The sequence below is a fragment of the Alligator mississippiensis genome, chromosome 1 (assembly GCF_030867095.1).
Source record: "Alligator mississippiensis isolate rAllMis1 chromosome 1, rAllMis1, whole genome shotgun sequence".
Lineage (NCBI taxonomy): Eukaryota > Metazoa > Chordata > Crocodylia > Alligatoridae > Alligator > Alligator mississippiensis.
Window position 1 is genome coordinate 442,891,056 of NC_081824.1, and position 22,371 is coordinate 442,913,426.

At 43.1% G+C, this 22,371-nt stretch overlaps 1 protein-coding gene across 6 annotated transcripts in view; it reads right to left on the reverse strand.

Moving 5' to 3' along the window:
- The window catches only part of ARHGAP42 (Rho GTPase activating protein 42), a 338,856-nt gene that overhangs the window by 13,398 nt on the left and 303,087 nt on the right, over nucleotides 1–22,371 (reverse strand). For all 6 annotated transcript variants that reach the window (XM_019482041.2, XM_006274137.4, XM_019482040.2 and 3 more), the window contains 3 exons: nucleotides 14,656–15,036; nucleotides 13,784–13,940; nucleotides 12,539–12,601 (listed from right to left, as the gene is read on the reverse strand). In XM_019482041.2, coding sequence (XP_019337586.1) covers nucleotides 12,539–12,601; nucleotides 13,784–13,940; nucleotides 14,656–15,036 — 601 coding nt within the window. The remainder of the gene's footprint in view (nucleotides 1–12,538; nucleotides 12,602–13,783; nucleotides 13,941–14,655; nucleotides 15,037–22,371) is intronic.

The following is a 22,371-nucleotide window of genomic DNA, read 5'->3' on the forward strand; positions in this document are numbered from 1 at the left end:
CACTCTGGGCCTTCCCTGATGTGGTCCCGCTCAGGGACCCTCTAGCGGGCCTCTGGTCCTACGGGCCAACCGCACGGGTGCCCTCTCTGACCCTGGCTCACCACGCTGCTACTCCCTGTCTTCTCGGGGGCAACCGCAGCGCCCTGCCCCGGTCTGAAGGGTGTTGCTGCACTAGCCTGTGGCCGGGCTCGCTATGCCCGTCTTGGGCTCCTCAATATGGCCCCGCTCTAGGGCTCCTCAGCATCACCCTGCTCTAGGGCTCCTCAGTATGGCCCCTCCTTAGGGCTGCTCCGTATCGCCCCTCTCTAGGGCTTCTCAATAATACAATGTGGCACTCCCCCTCTTTGGGGCTTGCCGTGCCCCCACGGGGCTTCTCAATAATACAATGTGGCGCTCCCCCTCTTTGGGGCTCGCCGTGCCCACACTGGGCTTCTCAATAATACAAAGTGGCGCTCCCCCTCTTTGGGGCTTGCCGTGCCCCCACGGGGCTTCTCAATAATACAATGTGGCGCTCCCCCTCTTTGGGGCTCACCGTGCCCACACTGGGCTTCTCAATAATACAAAGTGGCGCTCCCCCTCTTTGGGGCTCGCCGTGCCCACACTGGGCTTCTCAATAATACAAAGTGGCCCTTCTCTGGACCCTCTCCAGGTTATCCGCATCCCTCTCGAAGTGCGGTGCCCAGAATTGCACGCAGTACTCCAACTGTGGTCTGACCAGCGCCCGATAGAGGGGAAGTATCACCTCTTTGGATCTATTCGTCATGCATCTGCTGATGCACGATAAAGTGCCATTAGCTTTTCTGATGGCTTCGTCACACTGCCAACTCATGTTCATCTTGGAGTCCACTCCCTTTCCACTTCCATGCCACCCAGCAGGTCATTTCCTAGGCAGTAGGTATGCTGGACATTTTTCCTCCCTAGGTGCAGCACTTTGCATTTCTCCTTGTTGAATTGCATTCTGTTGTTTTCTGCCCACTTGTCCAACCTGTCCAGGTCTGCTTGCAGCTGTTCCCTGCCCTCCGGCGTGTCTACTTCTCCCCACAGTTTTGTGTCATCCGCAAACTTGGACAGAGTACACTTCACTCCCTCGTCCAAGTCACTGATGAAGACATTAAAGAGTATCGGTCCAAGTACTGAGCCCTGCGGGACCCCACTGCCCACACCCTTCCAGGTCGAAACCGACCCATCCACCACGAACCACCTGTACCAACGCAGGCCAGTATGCTATTAGCCTTCTTGGCAATAAGGGCACACTCCTGGCTTATATTCAGCTTATTGTTCACTGTAACCCTTAGGTCTTTTTCTGTAGAGCTGCTGCCCATCCAGTCAGTCCCCAGCCTGTAGCAGTGCATGGGATTGTTCCATCCTCAGTGCAGAACTTTATATTTGCCCTTATTGAACCTCATGAGATTTCTTTTGGTTCAAGCCTCCAATTTGTCTAGATCTCTCAGTTTGTCTAACTCTACCCTCCAGCATAGCTACTACTTTTCCCAGCTTGGCATCATCTGCAAACTTGCTAAGGGTGTACTCTATGCCACCTTCTAGGTCATTGATGAAAATATTGAAGACAGCTGACTCCAGCACCAACACTTGGGGCACTCTACTTGAGACTGGTTGACAATTAGACATTGAGCCATTGACCATTACCCTCTGATCCATCCAGTTTTCTACACATGTTACAGTGCATTCATCCAACCCATACTTTCTTAGCTTGCCCAAGAGAATGTTGTGGGAAACCATATCAAAAGCCTTGTTAAAGTCAAGGTATATCACATCCCCGGTCTCCCCATACCCATAGAGCCAGTCAGAGAAGGCAATCTGGTTTTTCATACATTTTAGAGATTAGGGCTAGAAGGGACCTCAGGAGATCATTGAGTCCAGCCCCCTGCCCCAAGGGCAGGAAGTCAGCTAGGGTCAAAGGATCCCAGCAAGATAAGCATCCAAATGCTTATTAAAGGAGTCCAGAGTAGGTGCTTGCATCACCTCTGGAGGGAGCCTATTCCAGGCCTTGGGGGCTCGGACAGTAAAGACGTTTTTCCTTATGTCCAGCCTAAAATGGTCTTGGAGGAGTTTGTGACTGTTGTCATCCCTTGGGGCACTCTGGTGAACAGACATTCCCCCAGATCCTGATACACACCCCTGATGTACTTATAGGTAGCCACCAGGTCACCACTGAGCTGAAGAGTCCCATGGCTCTCAGCCTCTCTTCATAAGGCTTATTCTCCTGCCCTCTGATCATGTATGTGGCTCTCCTCTGGACTCTGGTTGGTCAGGCATGACTTGCCCTTGGTGAATCCCTGCTGACTGTTTCCAATCACTTTCTTGGATTCCTTGAGAATCTGCTCCATAATTTTTCCAGGGACTGAAGTGAGAGGGTCCTTTCTGTTAGAGTGCTTTATCGAACTTCTGTGCTAAATCCCATCAAGGGATTTACTTAGAGCATGATTGCCATCATCCCAGGTGTTGTTGCGTAGGGCTGCTCTCCGGCCTAGGGCAGATCTGTGCTCTGCCCGAGCGTCATGGCAGGCTAGCCCCATCCTCTCAGCTGTCACTGAACTAAGTCAGTGACAGCCCCCGATACCAATGCTGCATGCAAGCTCCAAAGAGGAGAGGCGGGTTTCTGTTCCAACATCTGCCTCAGCTCTGTGGCACACTGCAGCCTAGGCAGGAGGGCTGCGGGGAAAGGAGTCCAGAGTCTCTCTCTCTCAGCAGCTACCCTAGCCGGGTTGCAGTATGCTGCAACCTGGCCAGGGGGGCTATGGGGGAAGGAGCCTGGGGTCTGTCTCCTGGCAGTTACATGGGCCAGGTCCACGTGGCAGATGATTCATTTCCCTAGGCTGCATCCAGGAGCCTGGGGAAATGGAGCCTCTCTGCCGTACAGATTCCCTCCCTCCTCTTCAAGCTTGCGGACATGGGTCTTGGTTGGGGGTCAAGCTGCACCTATGGGGCAGAGAGGCTCCATTTCCTCTCCCTCATTCCCCACCCAGCTGCTGGTGCTGACAGCAGCTAGCTGGTGTGTAAGTGGGGCTGGGGAGAGGGGACCCACTAGCCACTCAGGGATGATAGGCTGCTTCGCTGCTCCCACAGCCTCCTGGGAGGTATGTGCGAGTGCCCCCAGGTTGCTGGCTGCAGCTTGTGCAGGCACACTCCTGCCCTGCACCCACACCCCAAACAGCACACGTGTTCGGTTCTGTCCTGACCTGGTCTAGAGCAGTGGTTCCCAACCTTTTTTATGCTGCAGCCTGGTGGGAGCAGAATGGGGCATTGTGAAGCTAGCTGCCTCCTTCCCGGGGCTGCTCTACCGCACAGCTTTTACAACAGAAAGCTTCCCGGTGCTGCCCTGCTCACCCGGGCGGACAGACAGGGGTCTGAGTGGGGGGCTCATCCCATGATCTGGCAGCCAACCTGCTGCGGCCTGGTACTGGGCCGCGGCCCGGTGGTTGGCAACTTCTGGTCTAGAGTGCTTTGAGTAAAGCGCTATACTTAAGAGTGCTTCTGCCTCAGGCTTCTTGAACATTTGGACTTAGCCTAAAAGTCTAGATTTTCAGCAGGGGATTTTGTAGTTTTTGAGTGAAGTTGTAGCTGTGATGATCCTGAGAAGATGAGAGAGGGGATGATTTGTGTGTGTGATAGCTCTTTTTTTGGACCAACTGCATAGTTGGAACAGACTTTTTCTTCAGGTCTGAGGAAGATGCAGGTACAGCAAAGATTAAAAACAGTCCACAGCACTCTGCAACTGGGGAAGAGAGAAATTCCCAAGGGTAGCAGACAGACAAGTCACAGAACAAAGGATAGCTTGATTAGTGGAAGATCAAGGTCTTTCAAAAGGGAAGAAGAACATTATCACCTGTAGTATGAAGAAAGATTATCTGGAGAAGGAATGCCATAAGCCAATTAACAGTGTTCAGTCCTTAGTTCTTAGTCTCCAGCTAGGTAGTTTGTTCCCAGGCTCACTTTTTAAAGGTATTTTGTTAATTTCCCTTGAGCGTGAGTATAGTGAGGTCCGAAAATGAATGGTGGAGTGTTGTGAAAAGAATTCTCCTACATGTATTTATGTCTCTGTCCTGTGACTGTTCATGCTAGTGCATAGCTTTAGTCTAGTTTCACCCACACTGTTTCTAGGAGAGCATTTAGTGCACTGGATGATTTTGAGTACTTCAGCTTAGTGGTATCCTACCTGAAATACCTTAGAAAGCCCTGATTTTCAGAATTTTCTTATCAGGCCTTTTTGGACAGTCACCAGTGCAAGTCACACTGAAAATCTTGAACACGTCTTTTTTGTGGTGACAGTGGACATAGTAAGGAGGACAGCAAGCTGTTTCAGATAGCTCAGCCTCTTGTTTCTAGCAAAGAAGATTCCTCTGGGAGGTAGGGAGCCCTGGGTTCCAGTCCCTGCTCTGTGTCTGACAACTCCTTAATATAAAATGCATAAGTCATCCCCTGAGCAAGGACTGGAACCTGGTCCTGCTCCCTTGCTCTCCCTCTGGCCACAAAGAATTTGCATTTCTCTCTGCACAGTGGCTCAACTTGAGCAGAAAGGGTGGAGGTGACCTTGATCCAGTCTAGCCCATGCCCTGGGAATAATCCTGGGAGGTAGGAGAAAGTGGTTTGTCTGTATTCTCCAATGAAAATGACAGTAAGTGCTTTCATCAGTGTGTGTTCAGCAATCTTTGAGCATGACTACCAGATCAGGTCTGCCAGGGGTTGTAGGCACAGGGATGTCTAGCTCATAAATCCCAAATGGCCTCCCATGGGTTTTATGTGCTTAAATGTTCAAGCTTGGCCAAGATGGTGTCTCTTCTGAGCATGTGTAACTCCTTTGTACTGTAGGAGGGAACTTCTCAAAATATGTCCACCTTGGACATAGGGTAGGGAAATGGTGGTGGCTGGTGGCCATGTTGCGTATACCACTGAGGTTGAGGGGAACAAACACCACTGTAGCAACCAGGTGTGAAAGCGTATGGCAGCTGGGCCCAGAGGGGATTGTTCTGTGAGAAGCCTGTGAAGAGAAGCAAGGTCTGGTTGACTAAAGCAGACTGTCCTACTGAAAACACTGATTCATCAGGGTTGGGTGAGCTCTGCCTCCTGTTGGCAGTAGGGTAACAAAAGTGCCCAGCACCCCAGGATCTGAAAGAGGTTGATGGTAATTTTAATATATTTTTTCTCAAACAGAGAAATGTGTGTCTTGCTCTCAGCACCTGCTGGGAAAAAATAAATCTAATACAAATATGTTGGATCCATTCAGAGGCCCCAGAGGAGGGCCCATTAATAGCCCATTAAGAGGGTGGTGCCTTCTCCATAAGGCAGAGTTTCAGGCAGAAATGACAAGGACTGAGCATTAAGACCTGAAACAGAGTAGAGGTGTCCAGGAGTAGCTGGGTTTTTTTCTTTTTCTTTTTTGTTTCCCTTTTGCAGACTCAGAACATAAGGAGTTCTCAGGGAAAGTGAAGCTTGTTTCCAGTTTATCTGCCACTGAGGAGCAACATAATGTACATGTACTATGATTTGTAATGTTTTCTTTAAAAGCTTTCATTTATTGCCTGTGATTCATTTTTTTCTTGTAATAAAAATAATTTTGGACATTTTTGTAATTCATTGTTGGTCACTGAGGCTAATGTAATGCCAAAGGCTCCACAGGTACTGCTGATTTTTATATAAAAGCATCTCACTCTCTTTATATGTATATATAGTGAACCCAGAGGATTTGTGCACTTAATATTGCACAAGGCTTTCATACGCACAGTTGGTGAACTTCAGACAACTAAGTAAGTTTTCTAGGAAAAGCAAAGGCAACTGTGGCAGGTAACTGGGGAACCTTTTGTTTCAGATCAAAAGGTCTTTGGGGCAGGGTCCAAGTCCTTTGTGGATCGCTTATTTTGAAGTAAGCGTCTAAATTTCAGTTAAGGTGCCATTTAGGCACCTAAAGTCCATTCTAGAGTCAAGAGGCCAAGAATTTTACAAAGATGAGTAAAATAAGCCCCAAACTTTTTCCTGCTTCCCTTGTGGTCAACAAGATATTCCAATTTCAGCTTCTGATCAGAGATGAACTGAGAATGTTTGCCTAAAAAATAAAACTTCATATACCCCTGCCCCCTGACACACACACCAATATATGCACAAAAGCCCCAGAGCTTTGGGCCTTAGTTTTGTTCCTTCCTAGAAGGGTTTTAGACATTGGAATATACAATCTGTTAGATGGCTGAGGCTGCATAAATATGCAAACATGCTAAGATACAAGCAGGTGTGCTTCCAGGTTGACTTATGAATTTTTTTACAAATAATCTCCTCATTACCTTAAGAGTTTTTTGCTGTTGTCCATGTATAGAATCATTTTACCAGTCAATGTCATGTACAAACAAAATCACGTGTGTAATAGTACAGTGACAGATCGAATCTAAGAATATTTTCCTACAGTTTTCTGGCAAATTTTCAGTCTTCTAGTTATTTCCCCTTATTCTCCTCTTGTGATTTATAAGACATGGTTTCCTTCAATACTTTTGCTCAGCTGCAGAAGGTAGCAGTAGAAAAAAGCTTTTCTAGTGGAGGTTTTCTTATTGTGTATGATGACAGACATTTTCTTTTATGGTGCTAATGCTTTTTGTCAACCAATGCTGCCAGTAGAAGAGTGTGAAAATAGCACAGTCATCCACTGTGGGTCTCTTAAGATGATCCTAATATTCTTTTAAAGAAAAGTGTGTGATACTCGTTCTGCTTGGGGCATATAAGAGTCAGGTAATGGCACCACTTCTCTTAATAGCACATTCTTTCCTTCACTTGACTAATGGATAACCTGGTGTAGAATACATTGGACTCTCAATTTTAAGGCCTAGTTTTACATTTTGTCTCAATCCTTAATAGTGAATTTATGCCAGATAGCAAAACATTTGGGTGGACTATCCACATCATATCAGACCATAAATTATTATGGATACTGTATAAATGCCAAAGGTATAGTAGGCACTTTATACACAGGCCTGAAGATCACATCCATGGTCTATGAGCCTGATATACAATGATAAACAATGAAAAAAAGGAACAAGCTGTAACTGGACAAAATTAGCATGAATCTTGCAGATGAATGATTAGTTAACACTTTCCTGCAGGGAGGACTCATTTTTAGAAGGCTCTGAGAAAAGGTGTACTGTAATGTGGAAACTGAAGAAGAAAAAAGGGAAACCCACTGCATTAGATAAGGAAACAGATTCCTGATACATAAGGAAATGCACAAGAGCGTACAGAAATGAGAGTGGAAGAGGGTATTTAATTATATGGCAAGGTACGGTGTCTAAAGGAAATTCAGATCCTTCACACTCTTCCTTATCATCTATCAGATCTCATTCTAGAATTCAGATTGTGAACCTGTACAGCATGGTCCTTCCTGCTAGCCCATTCTCCAGCTTATCTCTTTCTCACGTAAATCTGACATCCTCTCTGCTGAGCACTCCACCCCAGGGATTCCACTTTGAGGCCCCATGCAACAGAAAGCTAGAGAGCAGGAAAACTTTGTTTCAGATCAAAAGGTCTTTGGGGCAGGGACCAAGTCCTTGTGAATTGTATACCACCTATCACAATGGTGCCTCAATTCCCTCCGAGTCTTGGGCAACAGTAACACAGGTTTAGTCTTACTGTGCACCATGGGAATAGATGGACAGGTTGGTAGCTGGGTGCTCAGGCAGATTAGTAGCCTATCCTTAAAACCAGATAACAAAAGGGCTTAATTTAGGAGAAAGGAAGGGAGCAACAGAGTGGTATGCAAGTAGGGTCAAGCTGTAAATAAAGTCAGAAAGAAGGGGTGGAAAAGCTGTTGTTAGGAATGGTGTATGATCAGATCAATAGTCAGGGTGATAACAGAGGAGGCAACACTCATATGAGATAAAAAAATGAAAAAAGTCAGTGGGACTTGTGCTCCAAAATCACAAAGGTGGTTTTGTAACCTCATGGGCTGTATGGGCAGCAACCTACCATTTCAGGTGAGAGAGCCAGCAAATAGGAGTGAAGGGATGTATTTAGGATTTGATTCTGAGTAAGGAAGAAATAGTTAAAAATTTGAAAGCCAAGGACATTTGTGATTCAGGTTATTAATAAAGGAAGACCAACTTTCCTCTCAACTCTGTCAGTTCTGCTGCAGCCAAGACCAGCAGTTGGCAAAAGTAGTTACTAGCTGAGGGATGCTGCTGGCCTATGAGAAGCATAGGCTCAGACCTCGGTCCAAACATAGAAAATTGGGGTTGGAAGGGACCTCAGGAGGTCATCTAGTCCAACCTGCTGCTCAAAGCAGGACCAGCCCCAACTAGATCATCACAGCCAGAGCTTTGTTGAGCTGGGTCTTAAAAACCTCCAAGGATGGAGATTCCACCACCTCTCTTGGTAACCTGTTCCAGTGCTTCATAACCCTCCTAGTGAGAAAGTTTTTCCTAATGTCCAATCTAAACTTCCCTTGCTGCAACTTGAGACCATTGCTTCTTGTTCTGTCATCTACCACCACTGAGAACATGCATGTTCACATGAGCTCCATCCTCTTTGGAACCACCATTTAGGTCACTGAAGACTGCTATCAAATCCCCCCTCAGTCTTTTCTTCCGGAAATAAGATCAGTTCCCTCAGCCTCTCTTCAAGACATGTGCCCCAGGTCCTGAACCATTTTTGTTGCCCTCTGCTGGCTGGACTCTCTCCAACATGTCTACATCCTTTCTGTAGTGGGGGGCCCAAAACTGGACACAGTACTCCAGATGAGCCCTCTTCAGTGCTGAATAGAGTGGAATAATTACTTCCCTCAATCTGCTGGCAATGTTCCTCCTAATGCAACCCAGTATGCTGTTAGCCTTCTTGGCAAGAAGGGCACACAGTTGACTCATATCTAACCTATTATCCACTGTAATTCTGGGTTCTTTTCCCCAGAGCTGCTGCTTAGCCAGTTGGTCCCAAGCCTGTAGCAGTGCATGGGATTCTACCATCCTAAGTGCAGGACTTTGCACTTGTCCTTGTTGAACCTCAAGATATTTCTTTTGGCCTAATCCTCCAATTTGTCTTGGTTACCCTGAATCCTAGCCCTACCCTCGAGTGTATCCACTACTCCCCTCAGCTTGGTGTCATCCAGGAACTTGCTTAGGGTGCAATCTATCCCATCTTTCAGATCATTAATGAAGATATTGAACAAAACTAACTCCAGGACCAATCCCGGGGGCACTCCACTTGAGACTGGCTGCCAATTAGACATTGAGTTATTGAACACTACCTGTTGAGCCTGACGATCCAGCCAGATTTCTATCCGGCTTACAGTCCATTCTTTAAACCCATGCTTGCTTTCAAGAATGCTGTGGGAAACCATATCAAAAGCCTTGCCAAAGTCAAGGTATATCACATCTACTGCTTTCCCCACATCCACAGATCCAGTTATCTCATTATAGAAGGCAATCCACTTGTTCCAGCAGGACTTCCCCAGGGTGAAGCTATGCTGACTGTTCCTAATCATCTTCTTTTCCTCCAAGTGCTTAGAAATGGATTCCTTGAGGACCGGGTCCATGATTTTTCTGGGGACTGAGGTGAGACTGACTGGTCTAATTCCTTTGATCCTCCTTCTTCCTTAAAACTGTACACTGTATTTGCCCTTTTCCAATCATCTGTGACCTTGTCCAAACACTATGAGTTTTCAAAGATAATGGCCAGTAGCTCTCCAATTGCATCAGTCAACTCCCTCAGCACTCTGAGATGCATTGCATCTGGGGCTCTATGGACTTGTATATATCCAGCTTTTTAAAACAGTCCCTAACCTGCTGTTGCACCACTGAGGGCTGCTCACCTTGTACCAAAACTGTGCTGCCAGTGCAATAGTCTAGGAGCTGACAATTGCTTCCTTATGAATAGAAAGGGCATGGAGGCTGATCTACCCTTGATTAATCCTAGTCCAGCAATGACATACACTGAAAGTTTTGTATATGAGCCTATACAACTACAGATTCCTGTGTTATCTTGTATGCATGAAGCCTCATGGTGCAATATGCTTAGAGCAGTTTTACTTGAAATATAGATGTCTTAGAATTGCACACTGTGTTCCAGCTGTATCGAGAGCAGAATGCACAGGGATATTGTGATGCTGCTATCCTTACCTGTATGTTCTAACAGCACTAAATTACAAAAGCTAGCTCTAACTCAGCTCAGACACCAAGTGACAGGCAGTCCAGAAATGCACAAATGGATAGATGAACAAGGGTGAAGGCAAGGCAAAGTCACAGCTTACAATTCTTCTAATGATGTAGCTCCTGCACAAGGGTTAATGCGTTTTCTCCCTTTCTTTGTTAATATTGCAAATATATTTGTATTTTTAATGAAATCACATACCCTCTCCAGTAGGTTACTATGTATGCAGAGATCAAAAAATTATGTTGCATGGCAAAACATGTTGCATTTAACAGGATAAAGGGACACTACCAAGGCACAATTCAGCCTTCATGTGCATAGTACATTGCAAGGTAAGCAAGAACTAGTTCCAAATTAATCCCAATTGCAGGGTCCAGGTTGAAGCAAGCAGCACTGAAAGAAACAACTCAACTACCTTTCTTGCTTCTCTTTTTGCCTGTTCCTTGTTATCATTATTCTGCTTCTTATAAGGGCTGGAGTACAAGAGCTATTAAGCTTGCCAGCCTTTTCTGCTTTGTTGCTTCTTATCTGCTCTCCATCCCCATTATGAAACAGTACAACTATATTTTTTCTTTGTCATATCCTTACTTCTCACATGCTTTATAAATGTAAGTGCAGGCTTTGAGGGAACAACAGACTTAGGAGCTAATAAGGTGGGGGGCGGTAATACAAAATGGGGAGAAAGAGCAGGGACTCATGGAGATGGAACAATATGGGAATAGGATATATTAAAGCTAAGTGGGACCTGGACCAGGGCATCTTTTCACTTCCTCACCCACCTCATCCTTCCCAGGTCAGTAGCTTGCTCCCTTCTCTCCCGTCTCATTACTTTTCTCTTTGCTCTGGTTTGTGCTACATGGGCCTCAGGCATGCTGCTGCCTGTTTTCACTCCTTTCTCCCTTACAGGACTACTGTCGGGTTTTGGCATCTCAAAGTGATCAGCTTTCTCCTGAGCTAGGACCAGTCTTTTACTGATAGGCAGTCAGCAGTCAGACAAGGACATTATGCTCCCTGCATCTTTCTATCTGCCTGGTTCCAGCATATATCGGCATTGCATGTTACTGTAGTAGTTCTCTATTGCTTGGCAGCTCAATTGGGAGTAGGTTTCCATTATGTTAAGGCTGTACATGTCCTTGTCTCCCACCCTTCTAGCCTCTTACCTTACAATGTAAGGGTACTGAAAGGGTAGGAAGGAGGGAGACATCTTTCCTATGCATTTGTTTGCCTTTAAATGATGTTTTTAGTTTTGTAAGTAAGTAAGTCTTTGCTTCTTAACTGTGCCATTGAAGACAGGCTGATTTCTCTCAAATCATGACAGAAGTGGGACTGAAAGCATCTTTTAGAATTCTAGGAAAGGACAGCTAAAATGATCTCACTGTGTCATCTAGTTCAGCCCTCTGCTCAAGTCAGGATCATCCCTGACTAAACCATCCCAGCCAAGTGTTTACCAAGCTGAAATGCCCTGGATCTCCTTTCTTAAAGACGGGTACTATTTTTCCTTTTCCAATCATCTGGGACCTCAACTGACTTCAATGAATTCTCAGAGGACAGCCAATAGTTCTGAACATACCTCAGCCAATTCCTTCAGTACCATAGGATGCATTTCATCTGGGCCTACCAACTTGAAAGCATTTACCTCTAACCTGTTCTTCTATACTCTAGGCTGTTTGTCTCCTTCCCTATCTTAGCTGTCAACTGCACTCACCAGCTGGTAGCTGTCCCTAGGTAAAGACTGAAATGAAAAAGGTATTAAGTACTTCAGCCTTCGCTGCATCATTTGTAACTAGATTGCCTTCTGCATTATATAAAGACAGTGCCTGAGACCTCCTGGTTTTTGATCCAAAACTACTTATTCAAGGTATGCTTACTAACTCCTTTCCTGGGAAATAGGCCACAAAGAAATGGGATGTGGAAAGGAAAAATAAAGCAGAATGAAAGGAAGAGTTGAGACAACAGTGTGAGAGGAATGTTTACTAGTGCAGTGTCTGCTCTAGTGGAAATAAAGTGTCAAGATGAAATCAACTTTACTCCCAGTAAATCTATAAGACGCTGAAGGGAAGATAGAAGATCATAGTTTTTCCCCAGACAGACACTAAAGGAAGATGTGGTGGGAAGGAGAGAGAACCCTTATTAGGCTTATGCAAAACTAACTTTAATAAATTTAGGCAGTTACCAAGGCAGTTTACTCTCCAGGACTTCCTCTCTCTAACTGTCATAGTATACAGGACGGAGAATCAATAGCCAAGCTGTTTATATGTGTGAGATCATTGCAGGAAGAATAAACTTGATAAACTGCAAAATGTTTGCATAGCAGGGGATATTGCTTCCCCTTCCTCTTTTTCACTGTTTGTAATCAGCCCTCCTTACGCTTTAACTAAAATTAAAGATGCTGGGCACTTACCGTCCTGAAGAAGCTTGTTTAAGTGAACTGGCACTTTCAAACATCTGGGCTCTTGCAGCCACTCTGAAAATGAAGTTAAGCAGCAAGTTAAACTTGTCCTTTTAATTAAATGTACAGCATGATTTCAATTTTGGCCTAAATAGTTGCACAAGCCAGGAAGGGTTATTTTATTTTACGAACTGTTTACTTGATTTTTAAACAGATGCAGTTCTTTTTATCCACAAGAAAAGTGTTAGGAAAAAGTAAGTCCCATGTTGAATCTTGGCCACATTTCATCCAGTCTTAAAAACATGCCAAACTTTAAGCACCTGGGTAGTTTTCAATGACTTCCAGTTGGCGCACCTGCTGAAGGGCCTTGCCAAATCAATACACCTGTAAATAGTGGCTAAAAACAACACAAACAAGACACGTTCCTATAATTCATAATTCATACTGATGGTCTGTCACTAAATATATCTGAAATGAGCAACATTTGGGGTCTAATAAAGGGGGAAAGGGCATCAACATTTCTGGGGTTTACTCTCAGTTCTGTCACTGACATGCTGGGATGTTGGGCTAATCAGCCAGCTTGTGTATGCTTGGCTTATCAACCCGTGAAAAAACATAATGATACCTTTTCCAATTTAACAGTGTGTGGTAAGTTTGAATTGGAGTGTGCACAATGTTTTTGGAGGTCTTTGTGATACCCAGCGTGACTTCTGAAAGTCAAGTCATAAGTAAATATCAATTTATATTTTGTAATGTATTTAATCACAAGAAAACTAACCCTACTTTGCCAAAACAAAGGATTTAACTGTAATCATGTAAGGCAACAGTATAGAGCAGTTTCAGAGAAGGGTGTTTTTATCTCTTACTTTAAGTTCTGATTCAGAAATGCGAGACATGATGAACCACATCACTTTATTTCTTGATAAGCTGCCAGTGTAGTCAATGGCCCTGCTGGCTCTTAAAATAATAAACTACAGAAGAGGCAATGATAAGAATGATTAGAGTGGGCAAATAATAGTCAAACTGTTTACCTCCTCCTTCCAGGCTCCAATGCCCAGTGAAGTACATAGGAGTCTTTCCACTTACTTCAATAGGCTTTGAGCCAGATTCCATTTGCCCAGTTTGGGAAGTTTATGAAACTGGATGAATAATTCATGTATGCATAAATATTCAAATAATGTTCACAGATACTTCATCTATCATTCCAGTTGTACAACACTGTAAAAAATCTATTTCCATCAAATCTGGATGACTTACACTGATCCTGGCCTCTGATAGCCATTACTTGATGCAGTATCTAGTCTTAATCTCCTACACATTTTTGGTGGCAGCTCAGGGTTAGGTGGAGCTTTTGGTGTATCTTTTGCATCTATTGAGGATAAGCTCTGTACAGATCCACTGAAGCTTTTGTTACCTAAAGAAAATGACCGGAGTGCATAGAACATTAAAGCACATTGAGCTCTTATTAAAACCTATAAATACAGAACAAAGAAGGATTTTTTTGAAGAATAAAATAGGGACAGTATGTACTGAGAGAAAAGGCAGTTTATCAAGTGGAAGCATCGTACCACCAGCATAGAAAATAAAGATACTGAAATTTTGAGAAATATTTAACATTATTATGCTGTGTTGAATGGATTGTGTCTGTTTTAAACACTTATAACAAAAATGTGACAGTCAAATGCTACAAAAGGAAACTTTCTTCAGTTTTGAGCATCCATAGATGATTTCTTCATTGTTTAAATTTAAAAGGGTTTGGTAATTAATAATTTCAACTTGTCTAAAATAACATTTGGTTATAATATCTCAATAAAATCAAACACGCTTTTCAAAGCTTGGGTTCTACTTGTAAAAAAAAGCATCTTTGGGTGGGAGAGGGTGGTAGGATAAGTGTTGCTCCAAACTGTATAGACTCTGTTGACGCTTTTTAAGCTATAAAAAGGTGCAAGAGAGAGGAATCTTAAAAAACATCTATCAAAAAACAGTAGAGTATACAGAAACATTTCAAAACATAGTAGTCTTCTGACAGCCTACACCCCTGTAGCCTTCTGATGCACTTCTTTTTTTTTCCTGGGTGCACTGCACCAAATATCCTGCTAGAACAACTTCAAGAAACACAGAGGACTTACCTTCAGCTGAAGGAATTGACCTGAGGGAAGAAGCTGCAGATCTTTTCAACCCGGTCAGACCATAAGGTCCCTTTTTGGTCAGATCTATTGGTGGAGACATATTCTCTGGACCAGTGACAGAAGCTACACTTTGGCAGTCTGACTCCACATCTGTTTTTGTTGCATCCTCCTTAGAGGAAGATTCTGGACTTGTGGTCCAAAGACCTGAGCTCTTCTGCCCATTGGAAGAAGGGGGGGATGCAATCCATGGAATTCCTCCCGACTTTTCTCTGGGCTGGGATGATGCAGATTTTGTGGTGCTGTTTTGTTCTGAGGAGTGAGAAGAGAGCGACTCTATGCTGCCCATGGGTGTACTGTCTGGACTGCTGCTGTATGAGTCACCTGGGGAAGAGAAGGGACATGTAGAAAAGAAACACTGGGTGTGTGTTGATTTCTAGAGGTGTACATTTTCCCAGGGCCATCAGTAGCCCCTGGAGTTTTGGCCATCACCAAAATCATTAGTCCATGTATTTTTACAGATAGCTTTTCTAAAGACAGAATGGTATTTTGTTAATTTGCATTTCAGTTGGGCAGTTGTTGTATAACCCTTTTACATGGAAGGATGCAGTCAGGTACTCCTGGGATGGCTTTCATCCCAACTATAGACTACTGTGGCAATGCATATGACTCGGGAGTTATACCAAAGTCTTTAGGTCTCTATTTCATAACACCAACTCTTTTTACCCTGTTTTAGTTTGAACTTTAAAGACTTTTTATATATTACATCCCTCATAATTTTCCCCATTTGTCATACAGCCCCTGACTCAAATGGCTACAATTGTGCAAGAAACACAAGTGAACTAAACAGATTATGAAGGATTAGACAGACTGCCAGCTACTTTGCACTTGCAGCTCTTCCATTAGGACCAAATAGGTTTTAGACAATTTCTTTATTTCTGGAGCTGGTGGATCTGAAGGACTTGAGACTTGCTACAGACTGAGACTGCCTAACCTCAAATGACCAGAACTGAAGTTGGGATGAATTTTCACCCTATGCGTGAGAATGGGCAGAAAGGTTAGCATAGAAGAAATATTGCATGCTACAAACGTAGTCCTAGGAAACTAAATTTAACCTACGGAATCAGTAAATGGAGACTATTATGTTGTATTACTGCTCGAAAACAGTAAAGCAATACAGTTTTAGCTCTTTTTAGAGGGAGTGGTAATTTTAGCATTGTTCCTCCACATTGATGGCTAGAACATGGTATTTAGTGGTTTGCTTTTGGGAATGGGCTTGTAGATATGCATTAGAGAAATGGTCCAGGGGAATGGCAAGGGTTAATTGATTTCTAAAAGCCTGTTTGTGACAAAGTTTCCTTCAAGGCCCACTGTGCTTGAAACAGGCAAGCAGCAAGCAGGCACATAGGCTGGGAAATGGAAGACATGCAACACACTGTTCCATAACATGAACAGTATACACAAACAGAGATAAGGGACTCTGAGGTTAACAGTGCCAAACTGCAGAGCCCATGGGATTTCTGGTTTTGGTAGATGGAGAAACTGGTAAAAGCCCAAATTAGGATGTTTGTGTGTGATGGGTTTATGAAACAAAGAAATATACTGTCCAGAATGTGGACAGTATGATGCCCAGAGATGAGGAGTCATCACAGAGGGAAAAAAGGATACAAATGGAGGGATTTCGGAGCAGCAAAGGGTGCCAGAGGCCACCATGGACAGAGGGAATACCACCAGCCTGTCTTTCGCATCCCACTGGAGGAGGGAGTGTGGGGGTGGGACTCAGCTTTCAACCTCCAGGCTGCTGACATCTGACATTCAAGAGAGAACCTCTAAAGAACTTGAGACTTGCTACAGACTGAGACTGCGTACCCTTGGATGACCAGAACTGAAGTTGGGATGAATCTCGTGTACTGGCCAGATGTACTATGACCCTGATGACAGCTCTAGGACTGATAGATATAGAATTGTTTGCATTATTCTTATCTATCTCTGTGTATCAATAAAATTTGCCTATTATCAAATGGGGAGGTTGTGGTTGGTCTGAGAGTTTGGGTCCGCCCAGCACAAGATATCTGGGTCATAAATCTAGTGCCAACACAAATGGCCAGGCTGTAAGGTGATTGAGAAAGCTTGTTAACTGTCTTGATCCCCCTCTCATATTAGAAATCACAGATATGTTGGTGAGCCTACTTTGGGGTTGTTGATGGTAGCCACTCTTAACAATGCTAGAAACAGAAGTCTTGGCTCACAGGTGATCCCAGAGCAGTTTTTTTGGTGCATTTCCAGGTTTGGAGCATGGAAGAGGAAGCTGGTGGGTAGGGTGTCCTTGAGGCTGCAGTATGCTGCCACAGTGATGTGGATATGCCCATAGTTAGAAGGCACTGTTAATCAGGGCATGTTTCAGAAGGAACTGAATGTCCTTGTGGACTGGAGTAATAAAAACAGGATGAAACTGAACAATATAAATGCAAAGACACACATTTTGGGATTGATAAAAAGAATCTTTGCTAAATCCTAAGAGCTCATTATTTGTAGGTGACTGAATAGAAGGGGAAAGATAAATAAATAAATATAGGTGTATTAGTTTCTCTCAGGATGATTATGACTGAGCTGGTATCATGCAAGTAATAAAAGCAAACCACAATCTCTATGATCTATCAGGTGCAATATTTCCAGTACAGAAAGGGAAGTACTAATGCCTTCATGAAAGCAGGCATGAACACACATTGGGCTAAGATTCATGGGTGGGAGAACAGCAATTTATGCTAAAGGACAATGTAGACACAAGAACAAATTAGTGTAAACTCTCCATGAAAAAATGTAGCCTGGAAATTCAAAGATGGTTTCAAACCATCTGAAAGACCTCTTCAATCAGAATAATGGGGCAAACCCCCTAATGAATGAAAGATGGAGCTTTATCAATCAATTAACAGGATTCTCTAATGTGGTGTCTTGCAATAGCAGAGGACTAGACTTGATTACTCAAGAGGCCCCTTCCCTATGTTCCTATGTCTAACATCAGACAGGTTGTTCTTAAAACTGCATGAAATGAGAATTTATCTACGGATCCTGCTACTCTGCAATTGTGTCAAATGTCCTTAGGTGGTTCTCTGTAACCCAGGTTCTTTGTCTGAAGAGCAAAACTAAGCTCAAATGATTCTACATGAATGAGAATCTCTCTCCAATCTCTCAGTTCTAATCCTCAAAGGGAATTTACAAAACACCTTTCACAGACAACCCTATGGACTTTACTTCATCAACCTACTGAATACAAAAAATCATGGACTAAATATAGATATATATTTAGCCCATGATTTTTGGGACTAAAAAAATCCATACATTGGACTAATAAATACATACACTGGATTTATGACATATTATAACTTGCCTAACATCTGACTCCCCAGGTACCTCTCCACTATTTATATGACCTACATTAATTCCCCGCTCCCCACCAACCTGTCTCTCACCCACTAATCTCTGACTTCTTAATTTACCTTGTCACTGACTGGCTTTCTTGCATGCATACCAGCCTCTGGCTTCTTTACTATTCATTCCATCCAGAAAGAGCACAGACCAACTGCATACGCTTCCTCAGCCTGACGAAGGGTGCTTGTACTTGAAAGATTGCAAAAAAGAATTTTTTCCAACTATTTGAGTTGGTCTAATAAAAGATATCAGATTTACCCAAAGAACCTTGTCTGTCTACATTAATGAACTATTCTAGGTTGTCTTTTCCATTGTGGTGGGACCAGCATATTAGTAACAATTGCAACCTTATTATGATTTATTTGTGTGCCTTGCTGGGTTAATTTTTCTTTCAGGAATGTTTCATGAAATTAATAGGGGTGTAGGTTGTAGCCATGTTGGTCTAAGGACACAAGCAGACAAGGTTCTTTGGGTGAATCTGATATTTTTTATTAGACCAACTTAAATAGTTGGAAAACAAAATTTAAGCAAGCTTTCAGGTTTAAAAACCTTTTATCAGGCTGAGGAAGTTTCTGCAGTTGGTGTGTGCTCTTCTTGGATGGAATGAAAAGTAAAGAAGCCAGAGGCTGGTCTGGTATGTATACAAGACAGGCAATCAGTGAAGATGTAAACTGAGGAGTCAGTGGGTGAGAGACAGGCTGGGTGGGGCAGGGAGAGAAGGAGGATGAATAGTGGAGAGATTTATATTTTTATTTATTTAGCTTCACCTCTTTTTAGTACTACTGAAAGACTCTTGCCATGGTTGTCTACTGTTTCCCAACCAAAATGTCATTACATAGCTCTTAATACCTTCATTATATAGCTCTTAATACCTTCATCAAAAATCCATTCTATTTTCTGGCAAAATAACTTGGCTGCTGAACACAACCCAATGGCATTCTGAGGAAACAGAGTCTCCCAGAAGCAGTTTTGAATGTGAACAAATACATGTTCTGATTTTCTAAGGGCACCTGCCAAACTCTGCTGCTGCATCTGGTGCAGATAAATACTTGGCATCAGCCATCCGTCCAACATTTTCTTCACTTGTAGATAGCAGAAAATGTTCCTTCTTCCTTTACGTTTGGACCCCAAAAGAATTAAATAATAAGTGAAGTACTGCCTCTTTCCCCCCAGCTACCACTACCAGTGAGTACTCCTCTCTCTCAGTTCTTCTGTTCACTCTCTGATTCCCCAGAACATTAATCCTATCTAGCTTTTCTTCTAGCCTCAGTCTTAAAATGGGAGGAAATTTCTGAGAGCATGACTCATGCTATGCTCTGGCATTTTCACCCCTATTATAATACCCTTTTTGCAGCCTCCCAATTCTTTGAACACATCCCCAATTTCCTCAGTTATTTTGGTCCCTGACTCTCCAACGAATGTATCATCCCAGTGAAAGTCGTCCTAATAATCGGTATTTTTCTTTCATATGATTTAAATAAATCCTTTCCAAGCAGCTATTTACCCATACATTTACTTTGCCACTTAAAATCATATTAAAATAGAGCTGGAAGAGACATCAGCAGATCACTTGGTCCAACCCTCTGCTAAGGACAAGAACAACTCCATCTAAACCATCAAGTGTACACCTTTATAATATTTATAATCTTCAGAGGATGGAGGATTTTACACCCTTTCTGGGTAGTCTGTTCCAATGTTAAACCATGCCCATAATGAAAAAAAATCTTCCTTGTGTTGAAACAATTTCCATTTTTGCAATTTAAGACTGTTATTCCTTGTCCTTTTTGTCCCCTGTGGCCACAGAGAAAAGTCTGTATAATTGCCCTTTGAGGAGCCACTTGTGGTATCCAGTGTTATAAAGTACTCTGTGGTACACTTATCTCAATCTCACCTCCACATGATTTAAAATGTACTCTACAAGCTGTAATATAGTAAATGAAATACGTGGTTCACTACTTTTGCTCTTAAAATGATCTTTAAGTTTGGAAATGAGATAATACAGCATTTTACTTCACCAATAAAAAGTACACTTGAGTCAAGACTTCAGAACCATTATACGGCTTTTTTGTGCAGATGGAATTAATTGCATGGTCTCTGTCCTGTTCCCAATATGCCATCAAGGCCACTACTACCTGGTCCCAGTCCCACATTCACTGATAACCCAGTCCTGAGGTGGGGGAAATGGGCAGCCTGCACTCACCTAGGCCTATGGCTCAGTGTCTATCCAGCTCTCCTTACCCCTCTATGGACTGGAGTGAGAGGAGGGAGGAGCTTTACGGGATGCTGAGAAACCCCCTGTAGTGCTAAGATGCACTATACAAACAATACATGCAAAACATAACATTGCAGGGAAGTTCCTGTAATGTTCAAGAACATTCGTACAGGAACACTTGTGCAGTGCTTCCATCATTTTTGCAGTGCTACAGGGAACGTGCACGTCTGTTTCCTTGACTTTTGTAGCACAACAAGGTTGTATGTAGTGCTACAAATGTATTGTCTGCCCACAGCCTAACCCACCTAAATATAGACAAGTCTATTAGTTATACCCACAAAAACACCAGAGATTATCCATCTCCACTGGGGACCTTCAGTGCTGGCCTTCTGTAGCTGTCTCTCTTTGCTGGCACCTCCATTTTCATCTGACTAGATCCCCCCTTTTCATACTTTATGGTAGTCCAGGCACCTTTGCCATGATAGGAACTATTGAGGGCTATTATGCTTATTAGTTAGCTTAATTCCCTTTTTTCTGGACATTCTGGTACCAGTCCAAATTGCTTGGAAGATATTAATTAGATATGATGACTGTTGAAAGTACAGTTCCTGAGGGAGAAGATCTATTTTTTCTTTTACAACCTGGCCTAACACCAGATTGCCAATACTTAATCTGTTAACTGCCCTCCCCAATCCACCAAACTTCATGGTCTAACCAGCTGAATTCAGAACTTTACTCTTACATTGACTGTGCTGTCACAAAGTTTCTAGGAAGCTTCATGTAAGTACTTCAGGAGACCATGCAGTCACAACCTTTTACAATAAATAAGTAGTTAGGCCACAGGCATAGATTTAGCCTGTCTAGCAGCCCTTGCTGGTTTGCTCCCCGATTCTCTTTAAGTTATCATCCAAATCAAGGTCATTTTTTTATTTTTTAGTATTGCCATTATGAGAGAGAGAATTTCTTTTCTACTCAGTGGGCATGTCTACACATGTATTTATGCTAACTTAAATTTACTGCGCAGTAAACTACTATGCAAGAAGTGGGAATAGGCCAACATCTATATATGCAGGCTTGAAGGCACATTAATGCTGTGTGTGAACTGACTTGGGACTAGAGTTAGTCCCAAGTCAGTCCACACAAACAGTGTTACTGTTCAGTAAGATGTCTACAGCTACATTACTGTGCAGTAATTGATTGGATGTAAATATGATACCTGCTTGATGCAGGTATCAAATTTACACTCAAGTCAGTATAAGTTGCCATATTTACTGTGCAGTACAGGTGTGCATGTGCAGATGTGTGCCCATACTGTGCAGTAAGTTCAGTTACTGTAAATGTACAAGTGTAGACATGCCCAGTGAAGGCTGAATATATTTACTAAACTGTTAACAGCTCCACACCATGATACTGATTTCAAATTTAGTTTTTACGTCTTGCAGCTTGTCAAGGAGATTTCATAATACTGCCATAAAAAGTGAAAGGTGTAAAGGAATGTGCTAAGAATGTACATTTTTTGCCTACTTACTTTATAACACTCAAAGACTGGGAATTCTGGATTACCTGGGGTCAGGAAATGTACTGTTAAGATGCTCTGGGACACAGTGTCAGGTGCTTTAATCAGCGAGCTGCGCTAATTAAAAGCACCCATACATCACAGGTATTAGTGTCCCCACAAGTCCCATGTCAGTGAGCTTTAGTTCAGAGCACCCCACCACCATTTTTTCAGCGCTTTGAACTAAAGCTCACTGCATGTGTTTTATTTCAACCAGCACATCGGAGCAGGCTCCCAGCATGTCTGTAGGAGCCCTCAGTGATTTCTGAGTAAAGCATGGTAGTTGGAGAAAAATATACCACACAAGTATCCCCAGTGGAAGAACAGAGGACTTTATAGCATCATTGGAATTGAAAGTATCCAGAGAACAACTGGTACCGGTTTAATAGTTCTTCACTGTATCTGGAAACAACATGCACCAGCACAAAAGACAGACAGACAAAAGGCAGACATATTGCTGCTAATAGCTGGTTTTGAAACACTTGATGGTTTCAGTATTTTCAGTTAACTGAGGCAGAGGAAA